This window comes from Suricata suricatta, chromosome 14 (genome assembly GCF_006229205.1).
Source record: "Suricata suricatta isolate VVHF042 chromosome 14, meerkat_22Aug2017_6uvM2_HiC, whole genome shotgun sequence".
NCBI lineage: Eukaryota > Metazoa > Chordata > Mammalia > Carnivora > Herpestidae > Suricata > Suricata suricatta.
In genome coordinates, this window is record NC_043713.1 from 76,364,044 (window position 1) to 76,380,290 (window position 16,247).

General features: G+C 49.8%; 1 protein-coding gene across 1 annotated transcript in view; it reads left to right on the plus strand.

The window, feature by feature from the left end:
* Positions 1-16,247, plus strand: part of NOS1 (nitric oxide synthase 1) — an 83,676-nt gene that overhangs the window by 39,921 nt on the left and 27,508 nt on the right. Inside the window, exons 8-17 of the mRNA XM_029922768.1 lie at positions 373-512; positions 2,205-2,379; positions 5,551-5,652; positions 7,560-7,754; positions 8,185-8,270; positions 10,562-10,706; positions 11,950-12,054; positions 12,597-12,655; positions 13,599-13,700; positions 15,643-15,759. Coding sequence (XP_029778628.1) covers positions 373-512; positions 2,205-2,379; positions 5,551-5,652; positions 7,560-7,754; positions 8,185-8,270; positions 10,562-10,706; positions 11,950-12,054; positions 12,597-12,655; positions 13,599-13,700; positions 15,643-15,759 — 1,226 coding nt within the window. The remainder of the gene's footprint in view (positions 1-372; positions 513-2,204; positions 2,380-5,550; positions 5,653-7,559; positions 7,755-8,184; positions 8,271-10,561; positions 10,707-11,949; positions 12,055-12,596; positions 12,656-13,598; positions 13,701-15,642; positions 15,760-16,247) is intronic.

Sequence of the window (16,247 nt, forward strand, 5' to 3'; positions counted from 1 at the left end):
GTGGGAAGAAGCACTGGTGTAATATGGAAACCAATTTGACAATGAACTATTATTAAAAAAAAAAAAAACAGATTCAGCTCTTATTCTCCGGGAGTTCCCAGGGCCACAAGAAAAACTCAGAAAACGTAGCAAAGCGCAGTGCAGGAGGCTGGATTTGCCTTCTGTCCTGTGGGCCAGGAGAAGTCACATAGACATGTGTGACGTCAGAGAGAACGGTAAGGAGGGAGTGGCGTGGCCTGGAGCCTCCAGGGGAAGGTGCTGGTGGCAGGCTTGCACTGGGATCTCTGCACCCCCCCCCCATTGCCATAGCGTCTGGAGGGTCTGGGACATGTTGGCGGTGGCGTGGTGTGACCTGGCCCCTTCTGGTTGCAGATCTGCGTCCAGCAGGGCTGGAAACCCCCTCGAGGCCGCTTCGATGTCCTGCCGCTCCTGCTTCAGGCCAACGGCAATGACCCCGAGCTCTTCCAGATTCCCCCAGAGCTGGTGTTGGAAGTGCCCATCAGGCACCCCAAGTAAGAGGGACTGGTATGGGGTGCGTGAGGGTGGGTGGGTTCACCCATCGCCCCTCTTTACCCATCCCTAGCCCCCTGGCTCCCCCTCTAGCCCAGACAGGCTGAAAGGGGGGCCTGGCTTCTTCCTCACGGTGGCCTTGGGTAGAGCTGGCTTCCCCAAGAATGAGTAAGTCCTCCTGAGCCACCGGGGGACCACCATCTCTTTTGAACAGAATCTCCCTCCTCACCTTCCTCCTAAGCAATCAGCCAGCACCTGCCCTTTTTCCAGCCGTGTGGGTGGAAAAGCAGAAGAGCCTCTTGTCTTGTGAGCACTAGAGCCATGGACCTGATGTGGGTCAAGTCCAAATGGAATTTGGAGCCAAGAAGGAACTGCAAGAGCTAGGCCAGCCGCACAAGCAAAACTCACACTTGAAGAGTGAGAGAGATCCTTAGTGAGATGCTAACCTTGGAGGCAAAATTGGGAGGGAGAGTGAGGAAGGGGTGTGCCAAAGCTCAGTAATCAAGATAAATATTACTGTAATGTAATATACTCACCAAATTAATTTTATATCCAAACATTGGATCCAAATTTAAATATTTTTACCTAAAAATTTCAAATAAAGACAGGACTCAGTCCAGAGCTGAGCTGCAGGTAACGTAAGGTGAGTCGTGCCTGTGCAGGTGGAGCGAGGTGAGTCATGCAGTGCAAGGTGAGACCCGTCTTTATTTACATTTTGGATATTTTGTTTGCAATGGATTTTTCTTTTGCATTGATTTTGATTTTTTGAAAAATGTGGAGTTAATTTAGAATATAATATAAATTTTTAAAAATTGAGTCCAGTATTGGACTCAATTCCTAGGTCTGTTGGTGCACCCTTAGATTTTGCACCCAAGGCTAGGGGCTTACTTACTTCACCCTGGTCCCAGCCCTGGAGAGGGAGCAAGCGTCCTGAGGCCCATGACTCTGCCCAGTATCTGGGAACTCACCCAGTCTCCCTGGTGAGACCTGGCCCACATTCATTCATGCATTCACTTGCTCACTCATTTGCTCATTCAACACGGTTTATTTTTCCTGCTCTGGGCCGGCCGCAGTAGCTGACTTGGTCTCTGACTCCATGATGCTTTCGATCTCAAGGGGGTAGAGTTTACACATACTATTACCCAAATACCCACCTGATTCCAATAAAGTGCTGCAAAAGAAATTTTATGGTGCCCAGAGGCATAAAGTTGCCTGACCCAACCTAAACTGGGCATCAGTGAAGGCCTCCAAGAGTAAGCAACATTTTAGCTAAGAACTAAAATTTGGGTAAGGGCTGGACAGACACAGAAGAAAGAGAGAAGACCCCAGGAGGAAGGAACTGCTGTGCAAAGGCCCTGAGGTAGGAAGCAATTTGGCAAACTCCCTTTTCTCCTGGATTAACTTTCAAGAGTGGGTCTGGGAGAGAAAAAGCAGCCCAGCCAGCGCACTGGTTCCCAGGCCTGGAATTCACCCAAATCACCTGGGAAACGTCTTAAAAATTCATTTCAGCAGACCCAGCTGTGGAGCCTGTGACCCCGCAGGTCTAAAGCAGAGCCCAGGAGTCCGGTTCTGACAATAGCAAGTCCCAGGAGGTTGCTGGCATTTCCACGTCCCCAGACTAAGGCTGTCCCGCCCATGTGTCTGCCGGAGAGCCTCCTGCCCTGTGGTGAGCTGGGCCGTGTCGCTTTCCACAGGTTTGAGTGGTTCAAGGATCTGGGCCTCAAGTGGTACGGGCTTCCCGCCGTGTCCAACATGCTGCTGGAGATCGGCGGCCTGGAGTTCAGCGCCTGTCCCTTCAGCGGCTGGTACATGGGCACAGAGATCGGCGTCCGCGACTACTGTGACAACTCTCGGTACAACATCCTGGAGGTGAGGTCCCTCCCCGGCCATCGTGACGGGCCAGCGGGGGGCAGAGGGAGTGGGCGCCACGCTGAGCTTTGGGGCTTGGAAACTTGGAAACGTCTGCCACCGTGGTGACGCCCCTGGCGATTCCCGGGCCCCCACAGCGTGGGCAGCGCCGGGACTGTGGGCTAGGCACTGCTCCAAGCACTCTGTGTCACATGCTCAGTTCACCTCAGCACAACCTCCAGGCATGATAACCCCCATTCCGCAGAGGGGGAAGTTGAGGCCTCTGGGTGGGTTAAAGTGACCAGCTCAAAGTCACACAGGGACAGAGCTTGGATGGATATGAACCCAGTCTGGCTTTGTGGTCCAAGTTCATAACCGCCCAGCTTACACAGCCTCCTGTTAAAAGGAATTGAAAATAACCCATGAACTTGGGACATTTCTTGCCTCTTTCTTGAGAAACAAGGGAGGTGGGTTGGCAGTGGTTCCCCAGATCTGCATTTCTGGGTGGAGGGTCTGAATCCCTCCTGGCTGAGTCATCCGTGTCCGCTAAAGGCTGCTGGGGTGGAGTTCGGAGCTCAAATCTGGCAAGTGCATCAGGATAGCCGTGGCCTTGCCAGCCGCTGTTACCCCTGACAACGGTCTGTTGTGGTGGCTCTTGTTTTAAAAGGAAGCACTGAGAAACGGAGAGGTTAAGCCCTGGGCCTGTGTCACACAGTAAATAAGGCAAGATTAGAACTCAGAATCAAGGGGCGCCTGGGTGGCTCAGTCGGCTGGGCATCCAGCTTCGGCTCAGGTCACGGTCTCGCAGTTCATGAGTTCAAGCCCTGCCTCGGGCTCTGTGCGGACAGTGCAGAGCCTGGAGCCTGTTTCCGATTCTGTGTCTCCCTCTTTCTCTGCCCCTCCCCTACTCACACTGTGTCTCTCTCTGTCTCTCAAAAATGAATAAATGTTAAAAAAATTTTTTTTTTAAACCTCAGCATCACGGGTGTTCATGTCAACGGACCTTGAAGACGTTACGCTGAATGGGTTAAGTCAGACAGAGACAAATCCTGTGTGAGACGGTTTATATGTGGAATCTGAAAAAGCCAAACTCATAAAAAAAGAGGATAGAACGCTGGCCACCAGGAGCTGGTGTGTGGGAGAGTTAGGGAGGAGATGTTTAAGGGAACAAACTTGTAGCAAAAAGATAAATAAGTTCTGGAAATCTAATGCACAGAAGGGTAATTATAATCCACAATACTGAATTATAAACTTCAAAGTTGCTAAGAGACTAGATCTTAATTGTTCCCACCACAGAAAAGGAAATAATAATTATGTGACATGACAGCGGTGTTAGCTAACGGTGGTAATCATATTGCAGTTTATAAATGTATCCAACCAGCACCTTACATTTGTACACCTTAAACTCACACAATGTTATGTGCCAAGTGTGTCTCAGATTTTTCTTTTTAATTCCATGGGTATTAGCAGGAAACAGAAGCCAGGGGTCCCCAGCCCTGTCACACACTGGCATTACCTCGGGAACTTTAGGATGCCTGAATCCCACTCACTAGGACTCAGAGGTCATGGCGCAGGGGCGGAGCCTAGATGCCAGCGTTTTCAGAGGTCCCCAGAAGATTCCACTGGGCAGCCACTGATCTGTCCAAACTTCTGGCAGGAAAGGAAGAGACCTCTCAGGCAATTTCCAGAGATGTGCCTCAAGTCATCACATTCGGGGATTTAAGAAAATCATATAGTCTTTTTCTTTTTGCGCAAATGCCTTCCTAACAAAGGAATGCTACAGAAGTAAGAGTCACGGCATAATGGCTCCACACGCATTCCCCTCTCATAATATAACTCGAGTTTTTTATGTATTTATGTAAAGCAGCAAATTTCATTCTTTCAGTGTATGTGTCACTGCCAAAGGGCCACAGCGGAACCTAACACCTCGGCCTCGAAGAATGAATTAATATGAGCTCAGCTCTCATGATCGCTGCTTACATTCCAACTGCAGAGAGTTATTCCCGCGTAACGTAAATGAGATGCTCTCCCGCCCCAGCCCTCCAAGCCCGACGGCCGTGATGTACGGAGGGTGACAGCGAGGCTGGGAAGCCGTTTACCCAAACCTGAGACGCTGTCGCATGCTAGCCCCCTAATGAGCCCTGGGCTCCCACAAGTGACTGGAATTGACAGAGGAAGAAACAGCCAGGCTCCAATTAATGAAATTGCTGTTGGGTGTTCCCCGCTCCTGACATCAGCTCCTGAGCTGTAGCACAAATGTCAGGAGTTGCTGTGTTTTTTTTCAGTAGTTGTGCCAAAGGAGTGGGCCGGCTATGGAGGCAGCTCGCGGGTCCTTGGGCGTGATGCTGCCTGGGCCCCAGCTCTGAGGCCAGCTGGCTCTACGGACCTCTCTGAGCCTCAGTTTCCTCATCTGTGAGATGGAGTTGGGCAGGTGTCTGCCTGAGGTCAAAGCACTCATGATCTGGATCCCAAGTGTGGCTACTCTAGGCGTGGAGCAGGGTCAGTGGGAAAAGCTCGTCCTTCTAGAAGGCAGATGATGTCACTCTCAGATCCACGCTGCTTCTTAAGACCCTCCAAAGACTCTTTGCATGATTCGGTACCGGGAATCAAATCCTAACTCCTCGGCTCATCCCAGATCCTGCACGGTCCGATCCAGTCCAAGCTTTCTCTCCCACCAACTCCCCCAGCTCACTCCCACCCCTCAAATACACTAGCCTTCGTTCTGTACCTCAGATAGTGGAAGCCTGGTCCAACCACAGGGTCTTTGCACATGCTGTCCTCAGTGCCTAGAACCTTCCGCCATAGATCTGAAGCTGTCTTGCTTCTCATTATTTTGGTCTCACTGGATGTGATGCCTCCTCACGCGGTCTTCCCCGGCTGTCCTGGCTCAATCCAGCCGCCGTATCCCTCTTCATCTCATCTCGTCTTATTTTCTCCCGAGAAATTAGCACTCATCCCAAAATTACCTGTCTCTCTCCCCAACTAGAAGGGAAACTCACAAATAAAAGGGCCATCCAAGTCTGTTTAGTTTCCTCCTACCCGTAGGTTCTCATTTAAAAAAAAAAATCTTGAGTGAGTTAATCAGTCAGGCAGTGAGTTGACTCTTTCGTTAAGACAGTCATTGGGGACACTAGGCAGCCCTGGCTCTCCACGGGTGCCCCAGCCTGTGAGTCTGTTTCCTTCCTCTTTCAGGAAGTGGCCAAGAAGATGAACTTGGACATGAGGAAGACGTCCTCCCTGTGGAAAGACCAGGCACTGGTGGAAATCAACATTGCTGTTCTCTACAGTTTCCAGGTAGCATCAGAGGCTTGGAACAGACAGTGAAGAGACGTGGCTGGGGGCGGGGAGGGGGAGGAGAGGAGTGGCCTGGGTGGGAGGAGGGGCTGGGGAGGGGCAGGGGGAAGGGGATCTGACCACCAGCGAGGTCCACATCCTGTCACGTAGGCCTTGGTCTCCATTTTGGATCCTGGGTGGGGACCATTTGAGGAAGAGATAGGAAGATGGGGCAGGGGAACTGTGACCCGTTGCTGATGATTGGTTAGAACTGGGACGGCAGGCATCCTTTGTGTCTGGCCACCTCTTCGGGGTCCAGACTGTCACACAACGGACACAAATACTTGTTCTCATTAACCAGACTCCTCAATGCGCGGCTCTGCGGTAATTCTGTAGGATGGCTGTAGAATTTATCATCTAACCCACAATAGTCTTTTTTAACTTTATGTTATTTATTTTGCAAAAGAGAGAGAGCATGCATGCAAGCGGGGGAGGGGCAGAGAGAGAGGGAGAGAGAGACACCCAATGCAGGGCTCAAACTCATGCACTGTGAGATCATGACCTGAGCCGTAATCAAGAGCTGGACACTTAGCCGACTGAGCCACCCAGGTGCCCCAAAGCATGATACTTTTGAGAGCGAAAGGAAGACCCTGCTAATAATACTGCCAGGCTGATGGGCGTAAGCTGGCATTCTCCTGGGCAAACCAGAAGACTACAGACTAGAGCTCACTCTCTGTAATGGAGACCAGCTGTCTCCTCTGGGGGCTGAGTCTGAGAAGCTAGACCCTCTCGGACATACATGGAGAGCACTGACAAAATGAATGCCTCAAGTCATGGGGGAACATGAACGTGAACTGTGGGCTCCCGCGTCAGGAATAGGGAGCATGCATACACTGAGGAATATCCCAGGAAAAAGGCTGAGATGGGAAGGGAGCCCCCCTTCTCTCAGCCGCAGAGGAGTGAGGTCTCGGGAGACGGAGAGGAGGACGGAGTGTGCTTCAGTGGGCGTGGGGGACTGGCATGAAGACCAGGGAGCCAGAGACCACAGAGATGTGAGCCGGGTGAGCGATGGAGGAAGGTGCCTCTGTGTCCAGAGAGGGAAGGCACTGTTCAGACAAGGTGTGAATCCAGACCGGCCAACCAGAGCGGGCCTGGGGGCCAAGTATCCACAGATGCAGTCCACCTCTACTGTGATTTCTGTGTTTCAGTTTACTAAACCCATCCTGGGGTGCCTGGGTGGCTCAGTCATTAAGGCATTGGACTTCGGCTCAGGTTATGATCTTCACAGTTACAGAGTTCGAGTCCCACACTGGGTGAACACAAGCCCCACCTCACATGAGCCCTGCTTCTCTCTCTCTCTCTCTCTCTCTCTCTCTCTCTCTCTCTCTCTCTCTCTTTTCCCTCCCGCCTCCCTGCATCTCTCTCTCTTCCTCTGCCCCTTCTGGGATTCCCCCCCTCATTCTCTCTCTGCCCCCTTGCTCACTTGTGCCCTCTCTCTCTCAAAAAATAAATAAATGGATAAATAAACCCATCCTTAGTACTTAAAATTTTTTACTTTAAGAGGATTTTGTATCACTGCCATAAATGGAGAATTAGTATCAGTTGCCATAAATAGGAGGTAATTATAATATTAAATTAATAAGCAAATAAACACAAGGAAAACACAGAGTTGCCAAATTCTAGCTAAATGCTGCCTGAGCTTTCTCTCTCTTGCTAAGGGAAAAAAAAAAAGGAAGGAGGGAGCAAGGAGAGAGGAAAATGGGCAAGAGAGGTATTAAATGATGTGTTAGCATCAGAAGGAGACTGGCCCCTGGATATCATTGAGAGAGAAATGCAGAGAATCCGTTCACAGGGCCCCATGTCACAGGGGTCCCCGAAAGACCCCAGCTCCCCTTCCTGCCTGACTTCTGCGCCCTCTCCTCCCACAGAGTGACAAAGTGACCATCGTCGACCACCACTCTGCCACCGAGTCCTTCATTAAGCACATGGAGAATGAGTACCGCTGCCGGGGGGGCTGCCCCGCCGACTGGGTGTGGATCGTGCCCCCCATGTCTGGCAGCATCACCCCCGTCTTCCACCAGGAGATGCTCAACTACCGACTCACCCCCTCCTTCGAGTACCAGGTCCTGCCCCTTCCTGCCTCTCTTGTGCTAAGTCTTCAATTCCTATGCATGTTTGGCTTCAAGCGTGTCCCAGTTCAGACCTCCTCTGTGGACACTCAAGGGCTCCATTGTCCACGTGGCTAGTGGCCCCCATTTTGGACAGCACAGCTCTAGCTAAAAGACTAGTGGGGACAAAAGAATAGTCAGGGGCCCCCAGGAGAGCATTTCAGAGGGACCAGGGGCTGAGCAGGAAGGTCTAGCAGGACGGTGCAGGCAGACTGGACCAGCCCCTCTGTGCAAGGATCACTGGAATCACCACCTGCAGAATTACCCACTTCAGCGGCTGAGGGTTGGACGTAGCTGGGCAGCCACAAGCACCCAGGGAGTCCTCAGCCTCTCCCAAGATGAGCCAGATTTGCTCACTGCAGTGACCATAGCCCTCTCTTCCCAGCCTGAGCCTTGGAACACCCACGTCTGGAAAGGTACCAACGGGACCCCCACAAAGCGGCGAGCCATCGGCTTCAAGAAGCTGGCGGAGTAAGTCTCCTGGAAATGGAGGGTGGGGAATGGAAGCACCCCCAAACTCGGAGGGCCCAAGAAAAGTAGGCTGGGTGGATGCCTATGCCTCTGACCTCTTGGGCGATGTGAGTTCTCCGTTTTCTCTGACCACCGAGTGCCTTCTTTGCCTCAGGGTCTGAGATGTGGATGTTGCTTCAACTTTTTTTCCTTCCCAACCTCAATTTCCTCACCTCTGTTTCCTAAATTCTTGTCTTAGAGGCAATGATGTTTTGATTAACCAGCTCCTCTAAAAAATAATAATAATGGTAATAATAATAAATGCATAACATTTGCCAATTTCCATGGTGTCAGTAGTCCCTCTTTGGCCAATTTCAAGCTACTAACAGGAAGTCACCAAACCCAGAGGACAGAGGAGCTGGGACAAGCCAACCCCGGAGGGCTCTCACCCACTCATTCATTCATTCATCTGGCCAACAAATGAACACCGAGGGCCTGTTCTGTGCTGAGCACCATGCTAGGAGCCAGATAAATGATGTTTTTGTCAAAGCTCAAAGCCATTCGCTTGTGCAAGAATCACACAAATTCAGTAAACACAGCGAGTGTCATTGAGGAACCATTTCACGGTGCCGTAAATAGACAACCCCGTTTGAGAGGTCCAAGAGGGCTTCCCTCAGAAGATGCCAATTGAGCTGAAGAATGAGATGACTAGACCAAGCTAAGCAAAGGAGCGGAGGGAAGGGGGCTTATGAGCCAAGGCCACTGAAGAGTAATGGTCCTGAAGAATGTGTGGCCAGCCAAAGGACCCGCTGACCAGTGAGGTGGGGCTGACCGAGATGATTGAACAGGGACGCTGGCCTTCTCAAGAAAGCGAATTTCCCTGGCCCACTCCGCAGAGAGCCCTGTGTGACGTTACCTTCTGGCAGAGAGGCTAGGGATGCACTGAGCTGCTCTTCCATCATCCCTCTTGGGCCCAGAACTCTCTGGATGCAATCCCTAGATGTGCAACAAGTGACATCCATCCCCTAGACCCCAGAGGCAAGGCTGTGGATCCTTCAGGGACTCAAACCCGGGTCCTGGCTCCATTAACACGGCCTGAAGCACCTGCTTCCCCTCTCCCTCCTTTCTCTCTCCTTCCACCTGACCCCATCTCCAGCCAGAAGAGAACACATCAGCAACCGGCCTTTCCCTAACAGGAGAATCACAGATATTCTCGGGGAGGGCAGCCTTTGGCTTCAGTTCAGTTCCACTGTTTCTGGGAGAAGAAGGGGGGAAGAAATCTAAAACATTCATTGCGCTATTAAGTGAGGGGTAGAAACAATGGGAGTTAATTATAGCTGCTCTTTTATGCTTCAGTCATTCAAAGGGAATCCTCCGGGCACCTTTTATTCTTTTCTGTTTCTCCCCCTTGGTTTGGAATGCTCTTGCAGCGTGGGTGGTTTCCCTGATTCTAAAACATGAGGAATTTACCATCAATAATCCCCAGGTGGGGGTAATTAGCGATCTGTCGACTCTGAGGTTCCTAGTTCGAGCCGGGATGCTGGCTCCGAAGGGGACCCCAGGTGTTCCCGAGTCACTGGCGTGCCACCGTCATGCCCTCGTAGATGGGAAGAAAGGAACACTGGTTCTGAATTCTCCATTTAGCGAGAAAGAGTCTAGACTTGGTATTTCAGCTCCCCGGGGCTCTGGTGGTGACAGCATCTTTAAAAGTCATCCCTTCTTTTGATATTTATTTAGCACCTGTTTGATAGCAGACTCTGTGCGGAACTCGGAATATGCAAGCCTGACTAAATCAGACTAGTCAGCCCTTCCCTTGTAGATCTATAAACCTCTAAATTCCCTTCTAACTCAATACCTGGTGATTTATAAGTGATCCTGTCTCTCACTTTCACACACACACACACACACACACACACACACACACACAAATGTAAGTCCCATGATAGCTATTTGTCTATGTTCTTCAGTTCCTATAACTATGACTAGCACATGGATCAGCACTCAACAAATGTTTGATTAATGAACAAATGAATGAATGAATGATTATTTTTGGGGAGCAACGCTTGGCAAACTGAGGTTCTCAAGCCTGGGATTGGTCAGCCAAGCAACAAACTAACAAACCAACCGTGTTAGCTCATGACAAGTCAGGATGGTGCTAAACTTGGGCTTCTCATGTCCCTAAAACCATCAGAGATCAAGTAAGTTCTCTCCCATTACATTTCAAGGATCATGGTTCTTGCCCTCAAGTCCTAGCCTAGCATCTTTCCTTTTTTCTACATTTCCCATTTTCCTCTCCATCCTCTTCTCTTCAGAGCCGTCAAGTTCTCAGCCAAGCTCATGGGGCAAGCGATGGCCAAGAGGGTCAAGGCGACCATCCTATATGCTACAGAGACGGGCAAATCACAGGCCTATGCTAAAACCTTGTGTGAGATCTTCAAACATGCCTTCGATGCCAAGGTGGGTAGGGGGGAGCGCCAGCTTCCTGGCCCCCATGGTATATATATAGTTGGGAAGGGGAGAGAGGGAACGCAACAGAAACGAGCCATTGAGAATGGGTGAAAGCACATCCCAAGGTAGCCAACACACATATGAACATCCATGTAAGTTTCAGGGGACTCTGATGCCCCCCTTTTCCCACGACCTTCCAGGAGTCCGGGAGGGCACAAAATGAAACCCCATCTCAGAGCAAAATCTTAGAGACTTGATGGAAAAAAACATTCTAGGATCAGCTTGGGAACCTCTGTATTAAATACAGTTCAGTGGCTTTCTTTGCTGAATGACTTCTCAGAGCCTTGAATTTGCAAATCTGTACGGCTGACCCTTGAAAAACACAGGGGTTAGGGGCACTGAAAATCTGCATGTATCCTTTGACTCACAAAAAGTGAACTACCAATAGCCTATTGTTGACCAGAAGCCTTACTGATAACATGAACTGTTGATTAACACGTCTTGTATGTTACATGTGTTATTACTGTATTCTTACAATGAAGTAAGCTAGAGAAAGGAAAATGTTAGTAAGAAAACCATAAGGAAGAGAAAAGGCATTGACAGTGCTGTATCTGTTGGAAAAAATCCACATGTAAGTGGACCCACGCAGTTCAAACTGATGTGAAGTGGGTAGAATATAAACATGTCTGCGCATGGCTCACTTATTTTCAAGGAGCCTCTTGGGAGATGGTACTTCTATTGAATCTACTTGGGGAAATGTTGCTCAAGAGATGCTTAGAGGACAATACTCTTCCTCAAGGCAGGGATCACAGACTTATTTGGCCCAGGTCCCATGCTGCAAGGAGGCTGAGCAGACCTGGTCAGGTCCAGCTGGGCCATTCCCAGCCTAGAAGTGGTCAAGAAGATTCCAGAATCAGCTGGTTATAAGAACCCCAATGGTCTCAATCAAGATCTGTCTCTGTTATCGGCCAACCCCTCCACCATTGCCCCAGATTTGTTGTGGTCCTTCAGGCCACTGTGACTTTAGAAAGGTCCTCTGCTACCAAGAAACTTTCAGTGCTACCCATTGGAGCCCATTGAAATGGTGACACTCAGAACTTTTGGTTCTTCTTTCAAGAACATGGCTCAAAATAACTCATCTTTCTCTTCTGTCTCTCTTCTTCTCCTTCACTCCTTGTTCTCTCTCACCTCATCTCCTTGTCACCACCTCACTTCCTCTCCCCCCACCATCCCTTCCCCCTCACGCACCTAGGTGATGTCCATGGAGGAATATGACATTGTACACCTAGAACATGAGACTCTGGTCCTGGTGGTTACCAGCACTTTTGGCAATGGAGACCCCCCAGAGAATGGGGAGGTAAGATGAGCTTTCATCCATTATAGCATATTCTCTATCAACGGGAAGAAGGAGGGGCTGCCATTCAGTAGCAAATCCTCCCAGAGCCTCAAAGCCTATGACTTAGATTTGGCTCCAAGTTCTGCAAAGATCCAAGTTCCACTTGGACAGTTCCAAGACCCCAGTCTATTGGTGCCCACAGATGAGCCGATTTTTAGTGAAAATGCTATCACCTCAGTGAGCTGCTTCTTGGGAATGGATACTCCAGTCAAGAGCTTGGCATCCCTGCTCCAGATGAGAGAAGTAGAGACAAAGTTTTGTCAAGAGACAGCCACAATGGGGATTGGTGTGCTGGGGGTGGAGGGTCCACAGTAGACCTCTAATCAGCTGTCCCTTCTGCATACACCTGCTGCCCAGCCTGAACCCCTGACCGTCTCTGACATCCTGGCCCCCAGGGGCATCAGGCTCCTCTTTTACCAGCCAGGACCCCAGATGCCCATTGCCCTATCCTATTCTGGGTTCATAAATCCATGCTTCACATTTTACTCCTCTTTGGCTTCCAGAAATTCGGCTGTGCTTTAATGGAAATGAGGCACCCCAACTCCATGCACGAGGAAAGGAAGTAAGTGAATGACCCTCCAGGGTCACATGACATACTCTGGGGGTAACTAAAAAGTGTGTTTTGGCATCTGGGATTCATATTTGGGTTCCGGCTTGGTTTTGTGACTTAAAGCCCATTGGTGAGCAATTTTAGCTGGTGGGTGTCGGGGTCCACTGGGGCTGATATTTTGGCTTCTCTGGTAACTTCACAGCCCCATGCCTCAGTTTCCTTTTCCATCAGATGGGGCTTATTATACCTGCCTTAACTTCTTGTAAGAATCGAAGGAGAAAATAGATAATAAGCATCTTATGAAAACTTAGGAACCCCGTGTAAATACCAGTTCTTATTATCTTTACTCTTTGAAAACCTACATTCAAAAGTAGCGAAAATGAGCTTCTTTCCCTAGAACTTTTCCATCAGAGGCTCAGGGTGGAGTTGTAGCTAATGTAGAGGTTGAGTTCAGAAGATAAGATACCTCATAGGGTTAAAAAAAAAATGTCTGTAGCAAAAAGCATTCGTGGTAGAATTGCATCCCAGTGTCAGGTTGGGTTCTAAAGATATTTCCTAAGGTGACAAATACCTGTGACCACAATCACCCTTGCAAAGCCTGAGTCCCCCATAAGGTTGAGAACATACGGTGAGTGCTTGCTGAGCTGTCTTTGGATGAGACACGGCGTCTCCTGGAGCTGGAGCAGAGCAAACACACAGCTGACTGTGCTTCCGGGCTGTGCTCTGCAGAAAACCTCTCCCAGTTTTCTCCCAGCCCAGCACCCGTTGCCAAACTCACATCCAAGGGATAGCTCCGTATCCAAGGGATAGCTGAGTCCCTCATGATCTGTCATCTTTAACCATGAGCACCTTAGTCCTCGTTCTCCCTGCCCATCTTCTTCCCAGGTGGCCATCACAGGCTCCCCCTCACCCCTCCTTCAGGGAGAGAGAGGGCACCATCCATTCTCCCCTCTAGGTACCCGGAACCCTTGCGTTTCTTTCCCCGTAAAGGGCCTCCCCTCCCCCAAGGTGACACAGAAGTCCATGGTCTGGCTGCAGCCCGTGACAGCCAGCAGAGGTAGAGTGTGCGTGTGTGTGCATGTGTGTGTGCATGCATGCAAGTGTGTGTGTGCAGGTGTATGTGTGGGTGGGTGGGTGTGTGCATGTGTGCGGGTGTATGTACAAGTGTGAGCATGCATGTATGCAGGTGTGTGCCTGTGTACTGTGTGTTCAGGTGTGTGCCTGTGTACTGTGTGTTCAGGTGTGTGCATGTGTGTGCATGCGTGTGTGCATGCGTGTCCATCTGTGTGCATGTGTTCATGCACACGTGTGCACGTGGATATGCCCTGTGTTCATATATGTGTGCAGGTGTGCACGCACAAGTGTGTATGCAGATGTGATTGTGCACGTGCGCATGCATGCCTGATGCCCACCCCAGCATCCAAAGTCACATCCGGGTCTCAAGGAGACCTGTGTTCTAACCCAGGCTGTGCCGCTAACTTACTAAGCAGACTTGAGGAAGGCGTTTGACCTCTCTGGACCTCAGTCTTTCTCATCTGCCAAATGGGGAGAACCCTTCTCTGCCCTGACCATCTCTGGGACTTCTTGAGAGGATCAAAGGATAAAAACAAAGAGGAAAACATTTGGAAAAACCTCAAGCCTCACACAAATACATGTGCTGTTATTTTTAACTCACAACCGTCAACTGTCCCTCCCACACTAACAACACAGCCACCCCCTGATACGTTGCATGACTTATTTGGAGAAGTGACTCAGTGTGAGACTATTTTAGGGCAGAAAATACACTTACATATATTTAGAACTTTCCTGATGCTGGAACAGAAACTTTGAAGACCATCTAGCTTAGAAACCCGGCTACCAGAATGCACGGTGTCTTGTTTGTTTGTCTGTCTTCTGCACTCATATGTATCTGTTGAGCTGTTGTGTTTCTCTTTTGGTCTCTTATCTTGGGGGGAATTGTTCCGTTTTGGTTTTTGGCCTGGGAATTTCAGTTTTGTTTTTGTTTTCGCCTTGTCTGAGAACAACACTTTTAGAGGAAACCACGGAAACAGAATCTTTGCTTGACATCTCGGCGCTCCTGAGCCTCTCATGCTGAGATCTAAGTTCCAGTGACACCTTCCTTCCCCTTCCAAATAGTATAATAAGAAATTCCATTCTCTTCTTGCCGTGTCTCAGCGCAGAACATTTCCCACATTTACTTGAAATGGGAAGTGTGACAGATCCTTGAAACGTCCAAGGACCGTCACTTGATGAAGAGATGAAGAGAGAGTATTGAATGGGAGATGTCCAGCATGATCCAGTAAAACTTTCCGGGGCGGTATGGTATAAATGCTCTACATCTGGACTGTCCAAGAGGGCAGTTACTAGCCACACGTGGCTCTTGAGCACCTGATGTGTGGCCAGTGCAAGTGAGGAACGTGATTTTTAACTGTATTTATTTGAATCAGTTTAACTGTATGTTTAAGTAGCCACCTGTAGATACCCGAGTGGACGACCACTTAGTTCCTGGCTACTCAAACTGAGGCCTGGAGACTAGCAGCGTTAGTGTCTGTTGGGTGCTTGTTAGAAGGCAGAGCTTCAGGCCCTGCCCGGATCTGCCGAATCAGAATCCGCACTTTAACCGCATCCGAATATGATTCTTGTGCTTGTTAAAATTTGGGAAGCAACAAAGCGTTCTCTAATGGTTAGGGGGTGGTCTGATCTTATTTGTGACTTTTTGCCAATTAAATCATTTTGGCTATCTGGCTCGCAAGATCCCTGAGTGGAGTTTGGTCGGAAATCTCTTAGATACAAGCAGTGTCATGTGCAGATGGCTAGCTCTCGTGGAAGATGAGGGGACATTGATCCATTCTGGAAGCGTCCATAAAAGTGTTATGGTCTCAACATGCACAAGAAGGTCCTAGAAACAGGACTGGTCATTTGAAGATCCCTTGGGGTGTTGACCTTGGGAGGAGGTTCCAAGCCAAAGCTTACATACGGGACTTCTTCTGTTTTGGCAGGAGCTACAAGGTCCGATTCAATAGCGTCTCCTCGTGTTCTGACTCCCATAAATCATCCGGCGACGGGCCAGACCTCAGAGACAACTTTGAGAGCGCTGGACCCCTGGCGAACGTGAGGTGAGCAGTGGTCAAGGGCGTCAGGGAAGACATCTTGGGGGACCTGGGTTTAGTTGCAAAGTGGGCTTAAGGGGTCTCCCTTGTATTTCCGTCCATCTCTTGAATAACCAGTGCACTCTGGCGATCTGGGGACCCCCTCACCCCATGACCCCGTCCTAGACACACTCTCTCAGGGCCCCATCACCCGAATCTCACCTCATCGTCAGCACACCATTTGTGCCGAAGGATGTGAATCCCTAGAGATTACTCAGTAAGCTGCCCTTCCCGGTGATATGTCACACCTAATAGAAACTTCTGGAGGCCCCGGTGGTTCTCAACCCTGGACACACATCAAAATCATCTGGAGATGTTTGCAATATACCAATAACCGAGTCCCGTTTGCAGAGACCCTGATGTTATTGGTCTAGACTTGGGCCCAGTTAGTGCTTTTTTTTTTTTTCCTTAATTTCCCCCAAGTGACTCGAATGTGCACTGAGATTCAAAACCTA